This window comes from Monodon monoceros, unplaced genomic scaffold (genome assembly GCF_005190385.1).
Source record: "Monodon monoceros isolate NGI ecotype Baffin Bay Population unplaced genomic scaffold, NGI_Narwhal_1 Super_Scaffold_20, whole genome shotgun sequence".
NCBI lineage: Eukaryota > Metazoa > Chordata > Mammalia > Artiodactyla > Monodontidae > Monodon > Monodon monoceros.
The window spans coordinates 71,702,763-71,727,793 of NW_021703777.1; the positions used below are offsets into that span (position 1 = coordinate 71,702,763).

The 25,031-nt window shown below is 39.5% G+C and overlaps 1 protein-coding gene across 10 annotated transcripts in view; it reads right to left on the reverse strand.

Moving 5' to 3' along the window:
* The window catches only part of LIMCH1 (LIM and calponin homology domains 1), a 336,283-nt gene that overhangs the window by 156,704 nt on the left and 154,548 nt on the right, over positions 1-25,031 (reverse strand). For all 10 annotated transcript variants that reach the window (XM_029234810.1, XM_029234807.1, XM_029234806.1 and 7 more), the window contains exon 3: positions 20,396-20,465. In XM_029234810.1, the coding sequence (XP_029090643.1) occupies positions 20,396-20,465 (70 nt within the window). The remainder of the gene's footprint in view (positions 1-20,395; positions 20,466-25,031) is intronic.

The following is a 25,031-nucleotide window of genomic DNA, read 5'->3' on the forward strand; positions in this document are numbered from 1 at the left end:
CTCTCTGCAATTAGCTTTCTTTGAACCAACGTGTTATTTACCAATAAAGATAAGCCAGTTAATTACTTCTTGAAAGTCAACTGATCCCTTGACCATTATATTTACTAATCAGTTTTGCCATCATCAAAACAGATTAATTCTTTAACAATAATGTGAGGAATATTTTATAATTGATTTAGTCCTTACTTTCAATGTGTTGAAGTTAATTCATATAAACACACTCTAGTAAGTTTCTCTCTTAACTGTTAATACCTGCACTGATGGAAGACGCTCCTCTGACATAAGATATCTGTATCAGTTTTGCTCACAGTATAATAGAATGTATTAGATGGGATGGATTTCTGGATACAACTGAAATATCAATGTGGCAATAAACTGTATAAATACTAGTTCTACGGCAATAGAAGAAGAGAGAAACAGGGAAAATAGGTCAACTTCAGGAAATAGGTAGCAAATGCTATTTAAGAGCAAAAAAAGAAGAAAAAAAAAAAGGAGTCAGGAAACAAAGGGATGCTCAGTTGCCAGACAATCAGATCTTTCTTTTTTTCTTTCTTTCTTCCTTCCTTTCTTTTTTTCTTTCTTTTTTGTTTTTAACAAATCTATTTAAATCTATTTTTCTCTTAGGACTTTCTTTTTTGTAGGAATTTTTACTGCTTAATTCACATATTTTAATCTTCAATCACCTTGGTTGAATAGTTTGAGAGCAAAAACCTCTTACCATTAGAATCTTCTCAGGAAAAAAAAAATATATATACACACATATTTATATCTATAGAATATATATATCCATATCCATTTATACCTAGGAATTTACTAAGCTTGTGCATATTCCTAAAAGCAAAATGCAGCAGCGACAGCCTGGATAAAATCAATAAATTGAGAACTTCAAGGCTGGTTATTCTGGGAGTGAAAACTTGAAATAGAAATGACAAAGATGAAATGAGATTCTATCACAATGACTTCAGCAGATTCAGAGCTAGAATGAAAACCCCAGGATGTGTAATAAGAGGAGAGGAAACTCGATGCGGTCAGAACTCCACTCCATCACAGGGCAGCCAAGAAGAAGACCAATTCCAGCAAGCAGACCAATTCCCGACCACTGCTCACACCACAGTATGGCTGGGGCAGCTCTAGGAAGGGCAGGGAAACCTCAGAGACTTTTCAAGTTGTATCTTTTATGGTATTCGCAGAGATCCAGCCAACAACAGCCAGGGGGCTGTTTACCAAAATCATTCCCTGGCACCACCCACAGAAACGCTGTGGAAATCACTGCCAAAGCTTACATGGGAATCAAACAGAAGGAACTAAATACAGCCGTGTAAAACATGCCCCAGTCATTTCGTAAGCTCGGTTTCTTCATAGATGGCTGTTGTGGAAGAAATGACTGCTTCCAGAAAACAGAGACCCCAGGAATTAATCCAGCAACACAGATGAAAGCAGAATGAAAAATTACTAATTATCCCATTCTACAATTCACACTGGTGACTTACTGCCTCTGGGCTATAAGGCACCTGAGGTTAAAACTGCTCCTCAAAAACAGATATGACAAAAGTGAGTGAATGGTGTAAGGGGCAGGTCTCAGATCACTGTTGTTCCCCAAAGTAAAAAAAATAAAATAAAAGAGATTCACCAAATTAAAATATCAGAACATTCCACAGACCGGCAAAACCAGATGGAGACCAGCAGTTCACACACATCCTTGTATTTTCAAGAGATGTGAAGCTCCAGGTTCTGAAAAAGACCAAACAGAAGCCCACCTGCCATGGCAGTACCAGGAGCTAAAAAGAGAAGATGACCTCTAAGAAATCCAGGCTTTTTCACTCTACACTCTTAAAGTTGGACTCAGGATCTTATGACTCTTACCTCCCATCTTTATAACTGCTTTGGTTCTCTCATTCTTTTACTCCTTACCTGTGCTCCTTTATGTGTCAGAGGTTGATTATACACATCACTACTTTGGATGTCCCTCCAGTTTCACGGGTCAATCCAATGCCCACGCTACTTATCTTTCACTACCTTTATATTACTGTAGAGTTGGGCTCTGTACGCCACTCCATACACACACTACTCTCCCTCTACTTCCTCACCCCTCGCTCACTGCTGGAAGCTAAGTTTGAAAGTATCATCCTTTTACGTCTACTCAACATAGAGAAAAAGAAACACAGCAGCTGTGTTCACTGAGTCAATAAATTCATAGTGCTTAACAGAGTCTAGACTGTAGCATCCACTAAGGCAAGAACTACGACTGTTAGTTTCAACACTCAATATCCAATGTTTAGTTTGGTACCTGGCACACAGCAGGAGTTTAATAACTGTTTTTTGAGAGATTGGAAGTAATTTTTTCTCTAAATTTCATTTTATTCTTTTATTCTCAAATTATTTTCTCTATTGAACAAAGGAAGATTTGTAAATCACTGGAATCATGGTTTAAGGGAGTGAATGAACCAAAAAGATAGGTTCAAAATCTCAAAAGTTCCCCAGTTCATTCCAATAACCAGTCCTCCTCCACCACCTCCACCTGCTTTTTTTCCTCTTCATATCTTGAACTTTATTACAGGAAAACTTCTAGGCTCTTTACCTATATTAACTAATTTACTCTTCATGAAAACCATATAGGATAGTTACTATATTATTCCCACTTTACAGACTAGGAAACAAAGGCCTCAAATGACTGAGTAACCTGCCAAAGAGCACACAGCTAAGAAGTTGCAAATCCAGAATTTAGGCCATCTGACTCCAGAATGCCAGCTCCTAATGACCCCCCTGCACTGCCTCCTGAAGGACAGCTGTTAAGAAGGCTAACTGATGCCATTCATTCAGTAAAATATTTATTGAGTGCCTACTACATGCCAGATGCCAAAAATACCCGCCACAGCCATGAATACTGTCTGTATATAGTCAACATTCCTTCTGCTTTCCTAGTCGCCCTTTGCCGTATCTCCCAAACAGTAAGCATGCAGAATCTGTTGGACAAGGAAATTTAGTAAGAACTGGTTCTTTTTCTTTATCTCAGTCTTTTAAACTTTCTTAATGAAAACGATCACTAATCCTCTCAGCATTACATGGGACTCTAGCAAGAGCCAGTGGGAATATGCAGCAGCCTGGAATGGCATAGGTAGAGACCTAAAGGGAAATGAATAAAATAGGGTTTCTGCTCTATTATTAGACCAAATGTATTGGCAACCTTTTCACGCCTTGCTTAACAGTCAAAAGTCAAGCCACACGGAGGGTACTGGATTCTTGCCCCTTCTTCCCACACTTGGAAAGGTCTTCTAGGCAAGAAAAATTATGGTCACCCAATCACCCTCTACACACCTGACACAAAAGGCAGGAGAGTGGAAGTGACACGTACCCCTGGCAGAATTCCTGAGTGAAAGTGTGCAGCCTCTGTGTGATCTGACCTTCACTTTGCTCTGCACCCACCCATGCCATGCAGAACAATCCCCTTCTCCCAGAGGCTGCTGTATCAGCCCTGCTGGGAACAGCCCAAAGAGAAGCTCAGACTCCTGAGACATTTGGTCTATTCAGCACCATAAAGGAAATAGCAGTCGTTCAGTGAGGGAATAAAAATGAGGAGCTGGCTGAATAAAGGTGATAAAAATAGATTTTCCAACTCCATGAAGATGAATCATTTTGCCATGGGGATTTGCCAGGCTCTGTTTCAGCTTCATTTTCAACCCAGCCTCATAAATTTGACTTAGGAAAATTTCCTTCCTCTAGATAACCAGTGTTAGCATTAGGACAGTTCTAATGGGACTTTATTAGAGAATTGTCCAGAAATAACTTCCACTCCTTCCCTAGCCTGCAGTAAATATTGGCTTTGAAGGACAAGAGTGGGCTAGGATGGGATGTGCAGCCCATGACCCCAGACTCACTGCCCCCCTCCATCCCCCCTCAATTTTCTCCTCAGTTCTTTCCCTCCTCATTTTAAGAAATGGAGATTTTTAGAAAGTAACAGGGGTGGTGGAAAGGAGCAGAATGTGAGGGGGGCTCAGGTAGAACAGCACCTCAAGGTATGCAGTCGCATTTTCCCCAGGACACCATGTGCTGCTGAGGAACACATCTTTAAATGTAGCAGAGTTGCTTCTAATTCACAAAATTATAAAAAATCCTCTTTATTTTGACTAATGTGCCTATGTGCCTTCCGTGACATACCCCAAAAGAAGAAACAACAGCTTTCCTTAGAGAATAAAAAAGGCTTAATTAAAAGCAACAGGTGGTTAAAAATATCAAGGAACAAGGTAAACTCCATAGAAAAGTAATTGTGGTGTATTTTAGCCATACCATAGTGTATAAAAAGGACCTTTAAAAATAAAAACAAGTGATGAAATCTAACCAGCTTCCTTCTTTCACTCATGGACACCCATCATCGTGCATTTTTTTCATAATGGATTTTACTTACCCCTACATGGCCTCATATTCCACATAAAACTCCAGCATACCCACACTTGGGAGGTAGGTGGGGCATCTCTCCCGGGTGCTCCAACAGTCAGCCTGTACACAGCAGCCGAAGCGCCCTTACATCCTCTTTTCCAAAACAGTCCTCAGCACAGCAAACCCAGCTCTGCCCCAAGCAGGCTGCAGCAGCTGAAATGCTGATGCAGTGAAAGAGAACTAACTGGAAGAGAGCGTGATTGCCACACCTATTGGGGAGGGAGGCGGGGAGTTCTGCTCCCACTGAGGAAGGGGGACAGAATCCCCAAGACATAGAGACGCCCAGCGTGATTCTGCAGGAGAGCTTTGTGACAGCTGCTGCTGCACAGTTGGCACCCAATACCATCAGTAAACCTGCATTTGGAACAGGACCCAGCAGGACCTGAGGGGGGAGAGTTCAAGTCCCAACTCTGGAAGAGAGTAGCCTTGTGACCCCAGGCAAGTCATTGCCCTCTGAGTCTCTGTTTCCTCATTTGTAACAATATTCTGTGATAACCTATACGAGAAAAGAATCTGAAAAAGAATGAATATATGTATATGTATAAGTGAATCACTTTGCTCTACACCTGAAACTAACACAACACTGTACTCCAACTATACTCCAAAAAAATTAAAATATAAAAATATAAACATTTAAAAAATTTTTTTAAATCTCTAAATAGCCTCTAGTTCTGAAATTTTAAGGCCATCAGAATAATCATGAATATAATAAATAATAAGCACAGCTACAATTTCTTGAAAACAGACAATGTACCATCCACCATATTAGGCACTTTACACATATTATCTCATTTAATCCCACGATACTGAGATAAGATTTATCAACCCCATTTTATAGATGAGGAAACTGATGAACTCACTCCATGATTCCCCATGAAAATAAAGGAGCATCATATCCATTCAGGGTTTTGAATTTAAATGGAAGCATTTAATTTTTGTGCCTGAAATTGAGATGACACCTGAGGATGGAATTTCTCCACTGTTGGGTGATTGATGTGTTTACAATCCTCTGCTGGGATAATTCTGAGGTACTAGTATTTATGGTTACAGCCATTCATGCTACTGCAAAACCCATTTCCCACCTGTTGTCTTTTATTAAACCTCCCTAAAGGATATGAAATATTTCTTTGGGCAGATTCTAAAAACAGGGATCATGAAATATGTGAGCAGAAACCTTGTGTGTGGATTTACTGTTTGGAATTTTCAAATGCTATAAAACACAGTGTTTATAGCCAATTCATCATTTATAAGAGTTTATTAGACTGATATGCCCACTGACTCACTGGTATCCTGCCATTTATGGATACCAATACTTCAAATGGGGGGCTGACATTTAATATTTATTAATAACGTCTGTGTTTCCTTGCCTATTTTATAGTATCTTTGCATTACGTTCTATTTTATGTTTATCGTCAGCCATTCTAGCTTTCAAGTAAACTTTTTATTTTAAAATAGTTTTTAGATTTACAGAACATTGCAAAGATAGTCCAGAGAGTTCCAGTATAACTTGTATGCTGTATTTTATATTACTAACCAGTGGTTAGTACCATTTATCACAACTAATGAACAAACACTGGTACACTACCACTAACTAAACTTCAGGTTTTATTTGGGTTTCATTAGTTTTCCACTAATGTACTTTTTCTGTTCCAAGATCCATCCAGGATACGATATTGCAGTCATTTCTCTTAAGCTTCTTCTGGACTTTCCTCATTTCTCAGACTTTCCTTGACAGTTTTCAGAAGTACTGGTCAGGTATTCTGTATCCCCATTTGGGTTTGTCTGATATTTTTCTCATGGTTAGACTGGGGTTATGGGTTTTGGGGAGGAAGACCACTGAGATGAATACCATTCCCATATCACCTTATCAATCATCCTTTTATTACCTATAGGGAAAATATTTATGTCAAAACTTTAAACTGAATAAAGTTAATTTTAGAAAAGATAAATTAAATACCAAACTATTTACTCAGAAATACAGTAATTTATCTTGTGGAGAAAATGACAGAGAGGGAAACTAATCTTTGCGTCCATTATGAGATAACGGTAGACCTAAGATTCTAGCAGGAAGCCAGCTAATTACAAAAGAGGTGTCTAGCAAGTTCTTTTGAAGTGCTTGCCAAGGCAAACTTTCTACAAAACAATCTTGGATGATGGCACATTTTAAGAGAAGTTGTTTCAACCAAGCGTGATCTCACTCTTTCATACAACACTTTTAGATATTTGGTGAAGTTTTTTTCCTGTTGTCAAACCACAGAATTCCTATGAACCTGGGTTTGGAGTGCTAAAAATTAGTTGCACAGAAATTCCTTCTTTAGGTAAGCTATGACTATGAAAAAAAGAAGACTTAGGCTGAAATATGTATTTCCTGCTATTATATATTTTTTCCTCACAGTTCCTAATTGGAGGTCTGTTCCTCAGGGGGAAAAAAGTAAGGAACTGATGTAATGTCACAAACTTCTGCTAAATGCTGTTCAATGAAAGATAAGGGAGAACAAGTAGTTTCTTTCTTTAAAGAATGGTGTTTTTTTTTTTTTCAGGGACAGGAAGGGGGGAAAAACAGAAAGAAAAATGTTTTACAGCACTGCTATATATAACCTTCCACCTCTGCAGAAGCATAAAATAATTAAGGAAACAAGCTTGAAAAATAGATTGTGGTGGATAAGGAGGATACTAGACTTCAGTTAACACGTCTAGGCATTCACAACACATGCGAATAAGAATTCAGTGCTGGGCTTCCCTGGTGGCGCAGTGGTTGGGGGTCCGCCTGCTGATGCAGGGGGCGCGGGCTCGTGCTCCGGTCCGGGAGGATCCCACGTGCCACGGGGTGGCTGGGCCCGTGAGCCGTGGCCGCTGAGCCTGCGCGTCCGGAGCCTGTGCTCCGCGGCGGGAGAGGCCACAGCAGTGAGAGGCCCGTGTACCGAAAAAAAAAAAAAAAAGAATTTCAGTCCTTGGCTGGCTTGTGTCGCTCCCTAAATTCATATATTGAAGTCAAAACCCCCAGTAACTCAGAACTGTGACTGTATTTGGAGGTAGGGTCTTTAAAGAAGTGACTATGCTAAATGGGCTCATTTAGAGCAAGCCCTAATCTAATATGTTTGGTGTCCTTATAAGAAGAGGAGATAGGATACAAACACACATGCAGAGGGAAGACCATGTGAAGACCCAGGGAGAAGGTGGCCTTCCAAGGAGAGAGACCTCAGAAGACAACAACCCTGCCTACTCCTTTATTTCAGACTTCTAGACTCCAGAATTGTAAGAAAATAAATTTCTGTCCTTTAAGGCACCCAATCTGTGATACTTTGTTACGACAGCAAATTAACATGCTTACCTAGCACTAAGAGTGAAGAATCAAGGGGTATAAGAGAGGCTAGAGAGTATGAGATTGGTTGGATATTATATCTCAATAAATTGCCAATAATATGAAGACCTTTCTAAGTCACTCTCTCTCATGATTTTCATACCTAAGTGTAATTGCTAATGACTCCTCCTGTGTTCCCAAATTCCTTTCATCACCCTTCTCCCCCCAACCCCAGGCTCTGCCAGTGAAAGTCAAACACTCCAAAGATCAGACTTATAGTTTGAAGGGAAAAAAGCTTCCAAGTTTGCGTTTATAGAAAAACAAATAATTTGTCTTCATATACACTTAAACATAAGGATTTAACTTTAAAATCAGCCATTCATTAACCTAGTCCAATTTTTTATAACTTTTTCCATGAGTTCTAAACCAACATTTTCCAATTGTCTGCCAGACATCTGCACATGAATATCTCTTAAAGGTAGCCAACTCAGTACGTCCAAAAGAGACTTCATCTTTTCTCTTGGAACCCGTTTTTCCTCCTTTGCTCCCGTGATTCCTATTAATGGCATCACTATTCGCCAAGTTGCTCAAATCCAAAATGGAGATGTCATCTTCCTGAGATTATTTATCATATTTCATCAATTCCAAGTTGTACATTTTTTACCTCTAAAATAATGATGCATCTTTCCATTACTGGTATATTAACATTGTGTCTAATTTAATTGATGGCTTTTAAAAAATTAGTTATACTTTTAAAAAATGGTGCGTCTTATAATCTATGAAAAACATAGAACCATAAATCCTGTGTCCCCATCTCCACTCTCACTGCTTCTGCTAAGGTTAAGTAGTAGACATTATCTCTCATTTGGATTACTTGTCTCCTAATAATCTACTTTCCACATGGCCACCAGAGGTATCTGGAACACGAGATTCCTTTGTTTGCAGTGGCTCTTACTGCATGTAAAATGAGTCCAAACACCTCTAGACGGCATTTCTGGTCTCTACCTACTATTCTTGGTCCACTTTCCACTGTATTGATTTCTTTCAGGGATTCTGGGCTCCAGCTTCAGCCACATATAAATAATAGCCACTCCCAGACAAGACCCAGGTTCCTGTGGCTCAAAGCCTTTCTTATTCCATCCTCTGAGGCTAGACTGTCCTCCCCCAACCCCAATGGTCTTCACTGATTGTAAATGCATGTTCAGATCTCACGCCTTCCAAAGTTCTTCCTCTCAAATAGAAACTTCTTCCTTGTTCTTCCTTGCATATTTCATTAACATTTCACAGTCCTCCTTTATTAGACCTTATTTGTACATTTTCCTCCTAGAAGGGGATCCCTTGAAAGCAGGAATTATGTCTTGAGTCATAGTGGATTTTCACTTGGAAGGCAACAGAGAACATACCATCTCTTTTTAGTGTATATGTGCAGAAGAAAACTGGGAAACAGACCTTAGATGTCATGCAAGGGTCCAAGGAAAATTGTATTATCGCTAAGATACTGTAACTATAAAGGACACATTTTCAGGAGAATAAGAAATTCATGCCCTGCTTTCTCAGCAGATTAAGACAATCATTTCATTCACTGTGGAAGCACCTTTTTTTTTTTTTTTTTTTGCGAAAGCACCTTTTAAATAGCTTCCAGTGATCCCTTCCTCCTATACACAGGTCCTTGTGTAATCTCCTCCCCCTGAGTGTGGGCTATAGACCTAGTGACTTGCTTTTGATTAACAGAATATGGCAGAGGTAAGGAAACGTCACTTCTGAGATTAGGTTATAAATGATTGTGATGTCCATCTTGTTTGTTCTCTCTCCCTCCCTCTCTCTCCTGGTTCTTCTTGCTTGCTCACTCTCATGAAGCAAGCTGCCACACTGCAAGGTGTTCTACGTAAATAGGCCCACGTGGCAAAGAACTGAGGATGGCTTTGGCCGGCATCCTGCAACAAACCAAATCTTGTTGACATACACCTGAGTGAGCTTAGAACCAGATCCTTCCCTAGTCAAGTCTTAAAACGACACCAGCCAACACCTGATGGCCGCCTTGTGAGACATCCTGAAACTCTAACTAAACTAAGCCAAGCCCAGATTCTTGACCCACAGGTACTCTGGGATAGTAAGTGGTTTAGGCCACTAAATTTGGGGGTAATTTGTTACACAGCAGTGGATAACTAATACACTCACCAAATAAGAAAATCAGAAAACAGATAATAAACATAGGATGAGTAGAAAGGACAAAAACACTCTCATTGAGTCTTGCCAAGTACTCAAAAAAGATGGACAAGGGGACTAACTTCTTGGTCTGATCCAAGCACTCAGTAGATAACGAAAAGCCAGCCTGTTCCAGTGGCCATCAACATTCCCCTTTACCCTGGTCCAGCTCACTGTGGAGAATGGCTCTCACCAACGGACATACTTTTATTTTTGTATTCACCATGTGCCAAGTATTTTGGTTTAGGTCATAAATTAACTGTAGTCCTGTTTCTTAAGAGTAATAATATGTAGTGGGAGACACACCTAGAACATTCCTTTAGCTCAGGAAAGACCTTAAACGTCTTTCTGAGCTGTTATATGCAGTGGGCAGCTATGTAAGGTTATCTGATAAGGACCTGAGATAATCTGTACTTTTAGAAGGTACCTGTAGAAGCTGTTACACCTGGCAGCATACAAACCATACTCACTTGGGAGGCATTGAACAAAGTCACCACCACCCCCCCCCGGCAGGTTCATAGTCCACCATTCAACTAAAAGCAGGATCAAATGTACCAAAGACCATATGGGTTTTGCTGTTGTTTTTCCCTCCAGTTTGTGCTCTTTTATGTCTAAACCTACTAAAAGGCTAACCACCATCCCTGCTTGGGCTCGGTTTTAGCACCAAACTCGAGAGTAGCAAATTGAGCATTCCTTCTGTGTGTGGTGTGGAAACACAACTGAGGTTTCTCTCCCCGTGCCAGGGATGAGGATAAAGGAACGTGTGTCATTAAATTTAATTTTGGCTGAGATTCTTCACAAGGTCTATTCATTTCCCTCAGTGAAATGTACCTCCTTTGCACAGAACATCACTCAAACACCATTTTCCACTTGGCCCCCAAAGAAGAGCAAGACCACTTCCCGAAGCCCCCTCCCCACCTGCCTATGAAGGAGAATTGTGTCTGCCTCTTCCTGAGCCTTTGTTGTCCAGAATCAGAATCATGATTCTTGGGGGGAACTGAAAGGAGCTAAATCTAGCTGGATTGATTTGCACCTGAAAAGGCTGGGGGTTAGTAGCAGCAGAGAAAGGGGTAAGAAGCAAGAGAGACAAGAGCTAGTATAGTGTGAGTCTGAATGATTATAGGTAGTTGGGACAGAGAGAGTTTTGCGGGGAGCTGGCAAGTATAAGGGGTGTGTGTGTGCTCGCGTGCGCGCGCACCGTGTGTCAAGACAGAAAGACAGAGAGGAGAGAGAGAGGAGGGCATTTCAGGAAGTTTTACTGCATGTTACAAATGGAATAAGTCTATGACATTTTTTGGAAAGACTTCAGTAAAGATGTCTAATGTTCCCCTATCAGTATCCATTGTTGAACTGGTGCTTCATTGACTGGGATGCTTGAGATGTGGCCACATGGAGATTGCTTTTATATGGGTGACAGTAGAAATGTTACACTTGCAGTGCCTTTTAAAATAGGCCACTGCCTCAATTTGGTGTAATTAATAGAACTTAAATGAGAAGGATGAGAGGTTGTCTTCTGAAAACATACGAGATCGCCTTAGAGGTTGATGCCTCCGAACAAATGTTCGGGAGTGTTGAGGTTCAAAGATCTTATTATAAGACCTGATGCAGATACTGTAACACAGTACAAAAGGCACGGAGCCTGGAGTTGGGCAAATCTCCATACTGCCTCTTATTTATTGGAAAGCTGGTAACTTACTTCTTTGCACACTTGTTTCCTGAGATTAGTAAAAATACAGAAATAACTACATCGTAGGGCAATTGTAAAGATTAAGAAGGATAATCAAGCACTGCACCTGATACCTAGGGAGGTATTAATATACAGTGGTTGTCCTTATGGTGCCTTACACCTCTGGCCTCCCTCTTTGCCTGCTCTGCCTCCCTCCTGGCCTAAAACAATCAGGAAGAGAAACGAAGGCAGAGAACAGAAGCCTGACCAGCTTTTTCTGGGGGAACCTATATGATAAACTGTTGAAGGGAAGGTAAATGCTCTAGAATGTCTAAATGAAGTTGTAAAATATAAACCTAAAATATAAGACATTGATAAGGATGAGCTGAGACAGACAAGAGCTAATCTCCAGTTAGGATTTGCAGGAAACCACTTCTTGGCAGGTAAACACCCAAAACACCTGGGACTCAAATTTACTGCGTTGTCATCTTCCTAAAATTATGAAGTTTGTGTAAAGGCTTTTCACTCATACTACTCAGTTTTCAACAGCTTCATATGTCTAGCTTTGTCCAAAACAATATTTCTAATCTTCACATAATGTGGAAATCTCCACTGCCTTTTCATCCTTTCTCATTCTCTGACCTCCCTCAAACAATGAAACATCGACTGTTCTGGTATCAGTTTCATAAAATAAAACAGATACCTTTTGAAAGCTTCCTAAAGTCCACAGAGTTTATGGGAACTTACATTTTTATCCATTTCAGAAAGCTCAGCTCTGAGCATATTTGAAATCTTATCTTTTGGTTAAGGAAAAATACATCTTTTTTTTCTAAAGAATAAGTTTTTGAGTGGGTTAGAGTAACTAAGACGGTAGGATAATTCTACCAGGTACATTCCTGCTATAGCCCTACTGAACTTCAGTTAGTGCAAACTTCCAGCATGCATCAGGTGAAGTGAGCCCTTTCACAGAGCTTGGAAAGATATTTTGAAGGTTTTGGCCAAAAGGAAGAAAAGAAAGAGATGAACTGAAAAAGTGAGTCTTTGCTTTCCCCTCTTTCTCACAAGAGGTAAAATAATTGTTATTTACATGTGTTCCATTTTCAACTGGGAACACTTGTGAGTGATACAACCAAGGAGAAGGGTGGCCTGTGCTTTGGATTCATCTCAGCTTTTACTGTTTGTGTGATCTTCCCCTCTATGGACCCACATGTCCTCATCTGTAAAACAAGTTTATCTAAGATGTCCTTCCTGCTGTAAAATTCTTTTTTTCTCAGATTGCTTTCATCCTCATGGATTCATATGCAATATTAACCAAATATTTCATGACAGCCCTAGGAAGGTTCAGCACCCAAGGACAGAACCCCCAAATATCTATTTCCAATTATACTTCACATGCGAGTGCACACATACACACACACACAGTGGCTGTTACAATTAAAATCCGGGTGAGAAAAGACTTAATCCCCAAATTCCTACTGTAAGCAAGGATTTCATACATTTGTGTCTCTTGCACAGAGTCTGATGTTTCTGGGATGAAATGGAATTTAGCAAGATCTCTAATGACCATTAAATTGAGTTTCAGGATATGGCTTGATTATGCAATACTGTCAAACTGGCCAAATAAAGGGCAGCATTTTTAAAAGTCGTTGGTATGCCAAGACCTGAATTTGAGGTCTTTCTCTCTGGCAAAATCTAACAGTATCACTAACACCTAAAAAAGAATGCAAGCATCTGCAGGCAGTCACCACACGGCTGCATATGTCAGCAACGTTACAGAAGAAACACAGACCTGGATCCAGGGTCTTTGCATTCTTGCCAGGAAATGATTTTCAACTACTTTGTTTTAACACCTTCACCCCTGAATTCTTTGTAACCACAGCTCAACTCAGGGGCTAAAATACACCTATTCATGCCTTTGTAAATCTACACGTGTTTATAATTTGGGATTGCTATGTGAAAACACACTTTTCTATTTATCTTCAAGTCAAGCAGCTGGGCCATCTTAATGGATTCTTCTCAACACCAGGCCATTAAGACACACAGGCATGGGTTCCAGGCATAGAAAACCCTCTGGCCATACTTCTTAGATCTCCATGGCCTCTGCTACTGAGGGCTGCTTGATCAATAGAGGGTCAGTGACATGTCAACCCCCTGACAAAGTACAAATCAACCTAGAAGTCTGTAGATGCACTTGAGGAATGCTGTTGTTCTTTCTTGAGTGTCACAAATATGGATGGAAGAACTGTCATGTGAAGAATATACTCACACAAAAGGCTGCATCTCTACCCATCTTCAAATCTACTGCTTAACATTAAAAGGATTATACACCATGATCAAGTGGGGTTTATCCCAGGAATGCAAGGATTCTTCAATATAGGCAAATCAATCAATGTGATAAACCATATTAATAAATTGAAGGAGAAAAACCATATGATCATCTCAATAGATGCAGAAAAAGCTTTCAACAAAATTCAACACCCATTTATGATAAAAACCCTCTAGAAAGTAGTCATAGAGGGAATTCACCTCAACATAATAAAGGCCATATATGACAAACGCACAGCCAACATCGTCCTCAATGTTGAAAAACTGAAACCATTTCCTCTAAGATCAGGAACAAGACAAGGTTGTCCACTCTCACCATTACTAGTAACATAATTTTGGAAGTTTTAGCCACAGCAATCAGAGAAGAAAAAGAAATAAAAGGAATCCAAGTTGCAAAAGAAGAAGTAAAACTGTCACTGTTTGCAGATGGCATGATACTATACATAAAGAATCCTAAAGAAGCTACCAGAAAACTACTAGAGCTAATCAATGAATTTGGTAAAGTAGCAGGATACAAAATTAACGCACAGAAATCTCTTGCATTCCTATACACTAATGATGAAAAATCTGAAAGAGAAATTAAGGAAACACTCCCATTTATCACTGCAACAAAAAGAATAAAATACCTAGGAATAAACCTACCTAAGGAGACAAAAGACCTGTATGCAGAAAACTATAAGACACTGATGAAAGAAATTAAAGATGTTACAAAAAGATGGAGAGATATACCATGTTCTTGGATTGGAAGAATCAACATTGTGAAAATGACTATACTACCCAAAGCAATCTACAGAGTCAATGCAATCCCTATCAAACTACCAATGGCATTTTTCATAGAACTAGAACAGAAAATTTCACAATTGGTATGGAAACACAAATGACCCCGAACAGCCAAAGCAATGTTGAGAAAGAAAAACGGAGCTGGAGGAATCAGGCTCCCTGACTTCAGACTATACTACAAAGCTACAGTAATCAAGACAATATGGTACTGGCACAAAAACAGAAATATAGATCAATGGAACAGGATAGAAAGCCCAGAGATAAACCCATGCACATATGGTCACCTAATTTATGACAAAGGCAGCAAAAATATACAGTGGAGAAAAGACAGCCTCTTCAATAAATGGTGCTGGGAAAACTGGAAAGCTACATGTAAAAGAATGAAATTAGAACACTCCCTAATGCCATACACAAAAATAAACTCAAAATGGATAAAAGACCTAAATGTGAGGCCAGACACTATAAAACTCTTAGAGGAAAACATAGGCAGAACACTCTATGACATAAATCACAGCAAGATCCTTTTTGACCCACCTCCTAGAGGAATGGAAATAAAAACAAAAATAAACAAATGGGACCTAATGAAACTTCAAAGCTTTTGCACAGCAAAGGAAAACATAAAAAAGATGAAAAGACAACTCTCAGAACGGGAGAAAATATTTGCAAATGAAGCAACTGACAAAGGATTAATCTCCAAAATTTACAAGCAGCTCATGCGCTCAATATCAGAAAAACAAACAACCCCATCCAAAAATGGGCAGAAGACCTAAATAGACATTTCTTCAAAAAAGATATACAGATTGCCAGCAAACACATGAAAGGATGCTCAGCATCACTAATCATTAGAGAAATGCAAATCAAAACTACAATGAGGTATCACCTCACACCAGTCAGAATGGACATCATCAAAAAACTTACAAACATTAAATGCTGGAGAGGGTGTGGAGAAAAGGAAACCCTCCTTCACTGTTGGTGGGAATGTAAATTGATACAGCCACTATGGAGAACAGTATGGAGGTTCCTTAAAAAACTTAAAATAGAACTACCATATGACCCAGCAATCCCACTACTGGGCATATACCCTGAGAAAATGATAATTCAAAAAGAGTCATGTACCACAATGTTCATTGCAGCACTATGTACATTAGCCAGGACATGGAAGCAACCTACGTGTCCATCAACAGATGAATGGATAAAGAAGATGTGGCACATATATACAATGGAATATTACTCAGCCATAAAAAGAAACGAAATTGAGTTATTTGTAGCTTACATACATCTAACATCAAGAATATTCCCCTATTACCACAACTATCTTAGACAAAATAGTTATCATGTAAAAGAAATTCAACACAGAGAAAACACTATTATCTAATATTCAATCCACACTCAAATTTCCCCAACCATCCCAATAATGTCTATTATAGTTACTCTTTCTCAATCAAGGATCACACATGGCATTTGGCTATCATATCTCCTTAGCCACCTTTCATCTGCAACAGTTGTAGGGGATGGGGATGTGTCTTTAATGACACTGACAGAATTAGGGAATGCAAGCCAGATGTTTTATGGGAATGTCCATCAATTTGGACTTGTCTGATTGTTTCCCCAGAATTGGATTAGGCTAATTATTTTGGCAGGCACTCCATCAAGGTGATGCTGTGACTTCCTAGTACATCACTAGGACACCTGATATCACTGCACCCATTATAGGCATTGGTAAGTGTGAGCATGGACTATTTGTGTGATCTTAAAGCTACAGTGTTTGAATGTGAATACTAAATCATTTACACACCTTGAATTTCCAACTGTTAACAACAGTTATTCAAAAATCTTACTCCCCAAATCATATTTCAGTGCAGCTGTCTTTTATGTCTCTAATATAGTAACTTATTTTCGCATAAACCAGGAGATGCTAACTGCATTCTATAATAAAAGATCACATGGACCACAAACACTAAAGACTTCATAAAGGAGGTGATTTTGCATTGGGTCTTGATACATAAATAGGATTTAGTCAAGAAGAGCAGAGAGAGAGAGTACCATATTCATAAGAAGTGTCATGAGAAAAGGCTTCATACATGACAGTGAATAACATTTGAGGACCTATGAATTGACTGTAATAATCCAGGCAAGAGATGAGGAAGACCAGCTCTACGCCTTACCTAGCGGCCAAGGAAATGCAGACAAGTAGACAGAATGAAGAAAGTTGCCATATTCTCTGACAGCTCAACTAGGACAACTGCATGTTTATGATGCCTTTACTGACATTGGTGGGTGGGAGTGGTCATTTAAGTCTAATTTTAATATGTTCAGTTAGAGGTGCTGGTACGACATCCAGATGGGGCTGTCCAATACACAGAACAAGAGGCCTGGAGTTCAGGAGAAAAAACTTGGTGAGAAGTGATGACTTGGGTCAATCCTGTAAAGAGTTGAGTCATGAAAACAGACAAGAACGTGAGCGTAGAAAGGAAGCAGACAATAGATTTGAAGAGCAAACTCTGGAAGAATATTAACAGGATGGGGGAAGGGCCCAGAAGGGTGGCAGTTCTGTTTCTTGTTGGGACCCCAACTAGCGCACTGGATTTTGGAAATGTTGATCTGAAGGTAATTGGAGGAGAGGAAAAAAGAATTTGACCAGACCTGTAGATTCAGGAATCATGAGTGATTAACTATACATAGATAAGTATTTTTTTGGCCTAAAGATAACTCCGTTGTGTGTTTTTTTTCAACATCACCAAGAAATTAACTCAATTCTGACACTATTTACCTGGAGACAGTGTCAGATGGCCCAGGTCAAGGGCTCAGTCCCATTAAGACTGCCCCCACTTGAGATGTCAGTCTCAAGTCCAGATTGGTAGCTGTGCTTCTGACCAACTAGCTATAAATCAGAGGTTCCCAAGATCCCCTCCTTGGATTTGATTAATTTGCTAGAGTGGTTCACAGAACACAGAGAAACATTTACTTATGCTTATCAGTTTTTTATAAAGAATATTATAAAGGATCCAGATGAACAGCCAGATGAAGAGGTATATAGGGCAGGGTATGTGGGAAGGGGCACAGAGCTTCCATGCTCTCTGGGTGCTCCACTCCCCTGGAATCTCCATGTGTTCACCAACCTGAAAACTCTCCAAACCATGTCCTTTTGGGTTTTTTATGGAGGCTTCATTACATAGGCATGATTGATTAAATCATTGACCATGGGCGATTGATTCAACTTCCAGCCCCTCTCCCTTCCCCAGAGGGCAGTGGGGTGGGACTGAAAGTTCCAACTCTCTAATCACGAGGCTGGTACCCCTGGCAACCAGCTCCCATCCTTGGGGCTTTCCAAAAGTGGCCTCATTCAGGTGGGGCTGAAAGGAGCTTGTTATAAAGAACAAGATACTCCTTCACCTTTATAGAACTGGAGCTATTTCAGGGGCTGATGACACAAGACCAAATATTATAACAAAAGATGCTCCCATTGCTCTTATCGCTTAGGAAATTCCAAGGGTTTTAGGTGCTCTCTGCCAGAAACAGACAAAGCCCAAATATATATTGCTTATTATAAATCACAATATCACAATAACAAACGAGTAAAGAAAATATAAGTGATACAGGAGGGGGTAAGTGAGGAACTATTAGTTGGAAAAGAGCAAGAAAAAGGAGGAATGGTGGAAAGGACAAAATGGAAAGGAAATTCAAATGAAAAAGGAAAAGAGAAGAAAGAAAAGTCAAGGATATACATGGGAGTAAAGCAACAGAAATCCACTGGTTTTCTTGAATCACATTGCCTGCCTGTCCCAAAGTAGAGGCAATAGGTAAAGAACAACACTTGATCTGCTGTAAGAATCCAACATAAAGTTAATGCATGTGTCTCAAACCCTTAATTTTGCTAAAATTATTTACGATTCACACTTTAAATTAATGTTTCAAAAATCCTTTTCTCGGGCTTCCCTAGTGGCGCAGGGGTTGAGAGTCTGCCTGCTGATGCAGGGGACACGGGTTCGTGCCCCGGTCCAGGAAGATCCCACATGCCGCAGAACGGCTGGGCCCGTGAGCCATGGCCACTGAGCCTGCGCGTCTGGAGCCTGTGCTCCGCAACGGGAGAGGCCACAACAGTAAGAGGCCCGCGTACCGCAAAAAAAAAAACAACAAAAAAACCCCCTTTTCTCCTTAGCTTCTGGACTGAGAGCTGCTTGTCTCTGCTCATGTGGATTTCACTGGAGCCTTCCTGACTTCATGCTGCAGGTTTTGCTCCTATAACAATAAATCCCAGACCTCCAAGGTCTGGAGATCCCACAGGCTTGGGGCCAAAGAGCCATTTGTCAGCATCATTAAGGCCATGGCGTTAACATTTGGAAGAGATGGTTTTAGTAAAAAGTTTAAAAATAACTAATATATGTACACATTCACATATATAATATCTAATATACATATATAGATTTTTAAATAAAATTATTCAAATCCATCCCTTCCAAATTTAACTATCTATGTATTATTTACTTGGTTACATGATTCTGACAAATGAAATTAGAAAGACTTTTAATGACTAATCACCAATGAACTACCAACCAGCATGGTAACTAAAATGCATCCGCAGAAATAGCAATTCTTACAATTTAAAAAAATCCATTTCATTCAACTCACTGAAACCATGTACCTAATTACGTCACCCCCACAGTTCTCAAACGTAATTTTTTTGTTGGTGGTGCATCAAATTTCAATTAGTCATCATGATATGACTACGAAACTGTTTAACAAATCATCAAAGGTCTAAGGATGAACCTGCTTAAATTCCTGACACTTTTCTAATTGTTTTCTGGAAGACCACGTGCACAGAAGGCAGTCACGATGGAAAGAGTGCGTTGTTACTAGGCCACATACGCCCTCAGCTTTCTGTGCACACGTGTGTCTGTACATGTGCTCGTGCATGTGGAGGCTCGTGTGTGAGCTCATGTGCATGCACCTTGTTCCTTCCGGAACTAAGATTTGTTTGTCTTTTGATCTTCCACCTTTTTCTTCTTACTACCAAAAGGCAACGATAATTAAGCAATTAAAATTAGTGCCAAGAATTATGAAACATATCAAGGCATGAAAAAAATCCTGCATCTGACTACATGTGAACATTTGAGTTTTACTGGGTTTAGACAGATAGGTTCAGAAGACCCAGGGATTTGCTCAAACAATTCTCCTGATGACATTAGAATCACCTGTGTCCATTATGTCTTTAGAAAGTTGGCCTACAAATGTGGTACTTAAATGCAGGTAGATTTTTAAGATTGGAAACAGCAATTTATCATGAAAGTCCTGCTCATTCAACATGAAATTTCTTTCTCTCTACCTCTTCTCCCCTTCATTCCAAAGGAATGCAGAGAAGAACTGAAATGAGAAAACAGTAATTACAATTGTCTTCCTCCCCTGGGGTCAGCCGAATTACCAGCCTCTCACCCCAAAACGAATTTACCTCTTTAAGAATGAATGTCATCCTTATCACTCATGGGAAAAATACAAAGATTAAGATGCCATTTAGGCATAACTGCAATCTTTCATTTTTAAGTGACCTCTCAGTTTAATGGCTTCAATGTGTTCTCATTCACGTGGAATATATACTGCAGGAGAAAACTGTAATAAATGGCACTGTCATGACCCTTAGGTTAGAGCAAAGGAATATTGGAAGATAAATCTCAATTCTGGATACTCACCAATCCTGCAATGGGGGTAGGCAATCTATTGATCTTTTTAACAAGTCCTGGCTTTATAGCATTCAGCAACCTGTCATGAAAAAGGCAGAATGTCAAGTGAGACATAAAGCAAGATGGATCACACAAATCACCTTTATCCGAGGCTACAACTAAATTGCTGAATAGGAAAAGCAGCGAATTTAAAGCATGTAGTAAATCTCAATAATCTATGAGTCTTCATGCATCCAAGTGAAGAGCTTTGCCAACACCAAGTTTGTCTGTGGCAGGTGAAGTTTTAGAATTTGGAAATGTTGGGAGAAAAGAACGGATGGAGGCTGGGAGGAGCTTCAGAGGAAAGGACAAAAATGTGAGCTGGATTGAGGCTGGGAGAGAAGTGTCTAGTTTTGAAGCCAGGTATTACTATACAGCAAGGCTCGTTCCCAATTCTCCTGGCTAAGGCAGGGGTCTCTCCAGGGATGCACTAAGTTCAGAGACCAACATCTATCTTTGCAAATGATTTGCCAAGACTAATTCTACTTCCAGTCCCTCTTGCTCTTTGAGGAGATTGGCTTGTTAAATGTGGTGAGCTTCACTTAAGAAAGGAAAGAATATGTTTAGCAGGAGGTTAACCAGTCATATCCTGAAGATTTTAAACAAGGCTGACCACAATTCCCTAGGTATAAAAGATATGTGAGCAAAACGTTTTCGGGGTAAAGGTTGAAATCACGTAAAAATGGTAATACAAGCAAAGGAATGCAAGAGAAACAACCATAACTGTTTGTCTTCAGGAAATGTCAGCTCAGAGTGAAAAGAAATAAGGAAGGCAACTTGTAAAACGAAAATAGGGTTGGCATCAGGGTGATGTGGTAGAATTGTAGCATTTGCCAACTAGGTTATTCATAAAGGAATTATTGACGGTACAGGGCTGTCAAATGGAAGATTTATTCTTATATTAGGGAATTAGAGGAGAGAAGATCAGGTAATTTATCTCAGGACACATGGCAAGAGAAACTTAGGCAGGGGTTTAGTATAATTCAGGGGTCAGCAAACTATGAGCCATGGACCAAATTTGGCCCAATGCCTGTTTCTGTAAACAAGTTTTACTGGAACACAGCCCTGTCCACTCATTTACATACTGTTTACTGCTTCTTTTGTGCTATGACAGCAGAGCTGAGTCGTTACAACAGAGAACCTATAGCCCAAAAAGCAAACCATTTTTACTATTTGGCCCTTCACCAAAAAGTTTGCCAAACTGTTACCATTCATGCAATCTAAGGTTATAGTAAATTCTGAAGAACCTATGCTTGATAGATTTCTCCAAACCAGTAACAAAAGATTCTTTGAAATAGTTGAATAATTAGTCTTGAATCCCGCCTGTATTTTACTTTGACACCTCTATGTATTGATATATTGAGAAACGTCACTACAATGGTTACAACAGACAGGATATTTCTGGGTTTGCACTAAGAACTGCCTGTGCTTGGTCACTTTCACTGCAATTCCAAATGCTGCCACCAAGAGGTAACACCCAGTGTAGACACAAAAAAAGTAGTGCCTTTTGGCCCATTGAGAGCCAAGATGGTGCTCCTTTCATGAATGCACTTAATTTTAACCATGAATTTATAATCTTCTCAAAAAGTGCTTTTTTATAGCTTATTTTGGAATTATTGGTTTTTCAAGTTAGAAAGCAACTTGTTCACTCCTCCCATTTTACAGTTTAGAAAACTGAAGCCTGACGATGATGAGCTGATGAGTGGTACAGTCAGGCCCAGCTCCCAGGATCCCTGAATCAACACATTCTCTGGCAGGGTTAACATCCCATAGCACGTGATTCAAAATAAACAGATAGATATGATGTCTCCAAAGCAGATTTTAAATGTACAAAATTCTTAACGTACATTACTTTTCTCATTAGTTCTTAACAGTGTCATTTTAAATAGTATTTGTGCACAGTTGTTGAAAAAGGCCCTTGTGTGGATATGACTGCCGGTTAACCCAAGCTGGCCCCAGGCAGTCGGAGGCACCTCACCCTCTCGCCTGTCCTAGGAATGTACGTTCTGCCCACTATTCCCACGGTGGGAGCCATCGTCAAGCATTCAGCCTTGAGATAGCAGTGTGCTGTTGAGGCCATCTGGACTGAATATCTACGGAACCCAGTTAAAGCATCTGTATAAACTTTTAAGATTCTGGCAAGATTCTCCTCACCTTTCAAGCCGCCCAAGACAAGCATCATATGTAAGTTCTCTTGCTTATTAACCCTGCCACCTACAAATCTGGAGCTATCTGCCTCTTTCTTCGGGCTCTCCTTGCCTTCCGTGTCTGGGGACCAGATTTGAATTTCACGCTGGGAAATCCTGAGGTTGCCAACCAACAGTGTTGACAATTCAAAAGGAACCACAAGGATCTCCAGTAAAACTTAAGTTTCACTGTCACCAGGATCCCACGGGGCCCTTGACTATTCCCTGAAGGTAACCTTAAAGACTTCCAAAGAAAATGTATAAAGATATTTGTAATTTTTAAAAAAAAAGACAGGTGTAGCATATAATATGCACTGTCCTACACCTTATTTTTCCACTTAGCAATGCATAATGGAGATTAAATAATTTACACTGGAGAGCATGCCTTATCAACACGTGTGGACCTATGTCCTTCTTAATACCTGTGGACAAACTGATGAGGAGATGGGAGAGGGGAGTGACAGCATTGGCTCTGAAGTCCAACTGACTGAATCCAGAGTCCAGCTTGGTCACTCCTCGGGGGAGTTACTCTGGGCAAGTCCATTAACACCAGTTTCCTCAACTGTCATAGAGAAACAATGGTAGCAATTGCATAGGTGTCAGCGAGGCTTACACGTGACAAAATATGTGAGACGCTAGCACAGAGCCCCGTGCATAATAAGTTCTCTATAAATGCTTCTCTACATTTGTGTGTATTTATTTAAACTAATTCAATTCACAGCATTCTAGATCAACTACTTTCTCTAATACTTTTAGATTTTTCTAATGAAATAAAATCCCATTATATCAGGTCCCTGAACTTTGTTTCTAATTATCCAAAGTAAAACAAAGATAACAAATACCCTACAAAAAAATTCATAAATTAAGAATCTTTTTTAAAAGAGGTACCCATTTTGTCTTCTATAGCTAAGAATTGTATTATTTTTAGTAACAATGGATCCATACACTCCTCTTTTATACATGTTTAGATTTTTAAACAGTTTTAAATGCTTCATTATATTCATCCTTTGTAGAATTATAGTTATATGGCAGAAATCTTTCCTGTCACATGAAGTTGTAAAAAAAATATTATAATGATAGACCTTAATTAAAAGAGCAACCAAAAAAATTTACTATGATGTCTATCCAAATGTTTAACAACAAATTAAAAGATAAAATTCCACAGTGCTCTTAAATATTTGGGATATTTTCAAGATCAAGGCAGCTGTATTTTTTCATGTAAACATTGCCCCGGTTCCGTACCCAGTTTACAGTACACGACAATAAAAGATAACATTGAATTCACATTGTAGAAATGCCCACCACCTGCTTATCTTGTATTCTGCATTAAACTGAGGACATTTTTTGTATATATTAGAATCAGATAAGAAGTTCAACAAAACAGCTATAAGCATGAGTCAAGGATATTTTATTCACTTGAAATTTTATTAAAAACCACTGTTGCCCTCCTATCTATTAAAATATAAATATTTTCAATAAATATTTATTGATGACATGCTTTAAAGTAATGGTGATGATATTAATATTTTATTATTTATGAACCTTCTGAAATGCATTGTTCCCCCACTCTCCTGTCCTGCAGAGACAGGTCATGTATTCACTCCACCATTTTTACAGAAGAAAAGCTTGAGCCCCAAACAGGTGTGAAGCCTTCCCCAGAGACATGCACAGTTAGTTTGCAGCCCAGTTTGGAAAGCCTACTGCAGCTTGGTGCTTTAGAAAGTCCAGCTTCAGTATGTAGCATCAAAGCACAAAACAATAACAACAACAAACCACAGAAAACAAACAAAAACCAAAAACCCAATAGAAAACTATTTAAATACAATGTGAGAATATTAACACTAGGTGGGAATAAAAGGAAAATGGAAGCGGGTGTCTGCTGGGAAATGGTCACGTTTCATCTATGGATGACATACAACATCCTCAGGAGGAATTCCAGAGAAGAGGAGGCGGTCACTCACTTGTGGCAACTCCCCACTTAGCAGAACCTGACACCGGTTTCCCACCTGTGAGCCCCAAAACCTATAGCTAGAAGGAGAACAGTCTGTCCTCTCTGTCTGGTAACAGATTAAATTTGTACTCATCTAAAGACGTTTCTGGGACATTGGCATAATTTTAGATAACAAAAAAACACTGGTGTCATTCCATGTCTCCTGCATAAATTTACCCACAAAATAAAGATAATTTAAAAACTGGAGATATGAGAACTAATTAGGATGAACTAATATCCAGATATTTATTTATCCAGCAATTATTTATCAATTGCCTGCCGTGTGTTGCACACTGCTCTAGACCCAGGGAAGGCAGTAGTGGAGAAGACAAATGAAAAACCTGCCCTTTAGAACTTATCTCCTTAGAACAAATGAGTATGTGGGGCAGTGGGAGGAACAGAAAATAAACAAGTAAATAAATGAGAGGAA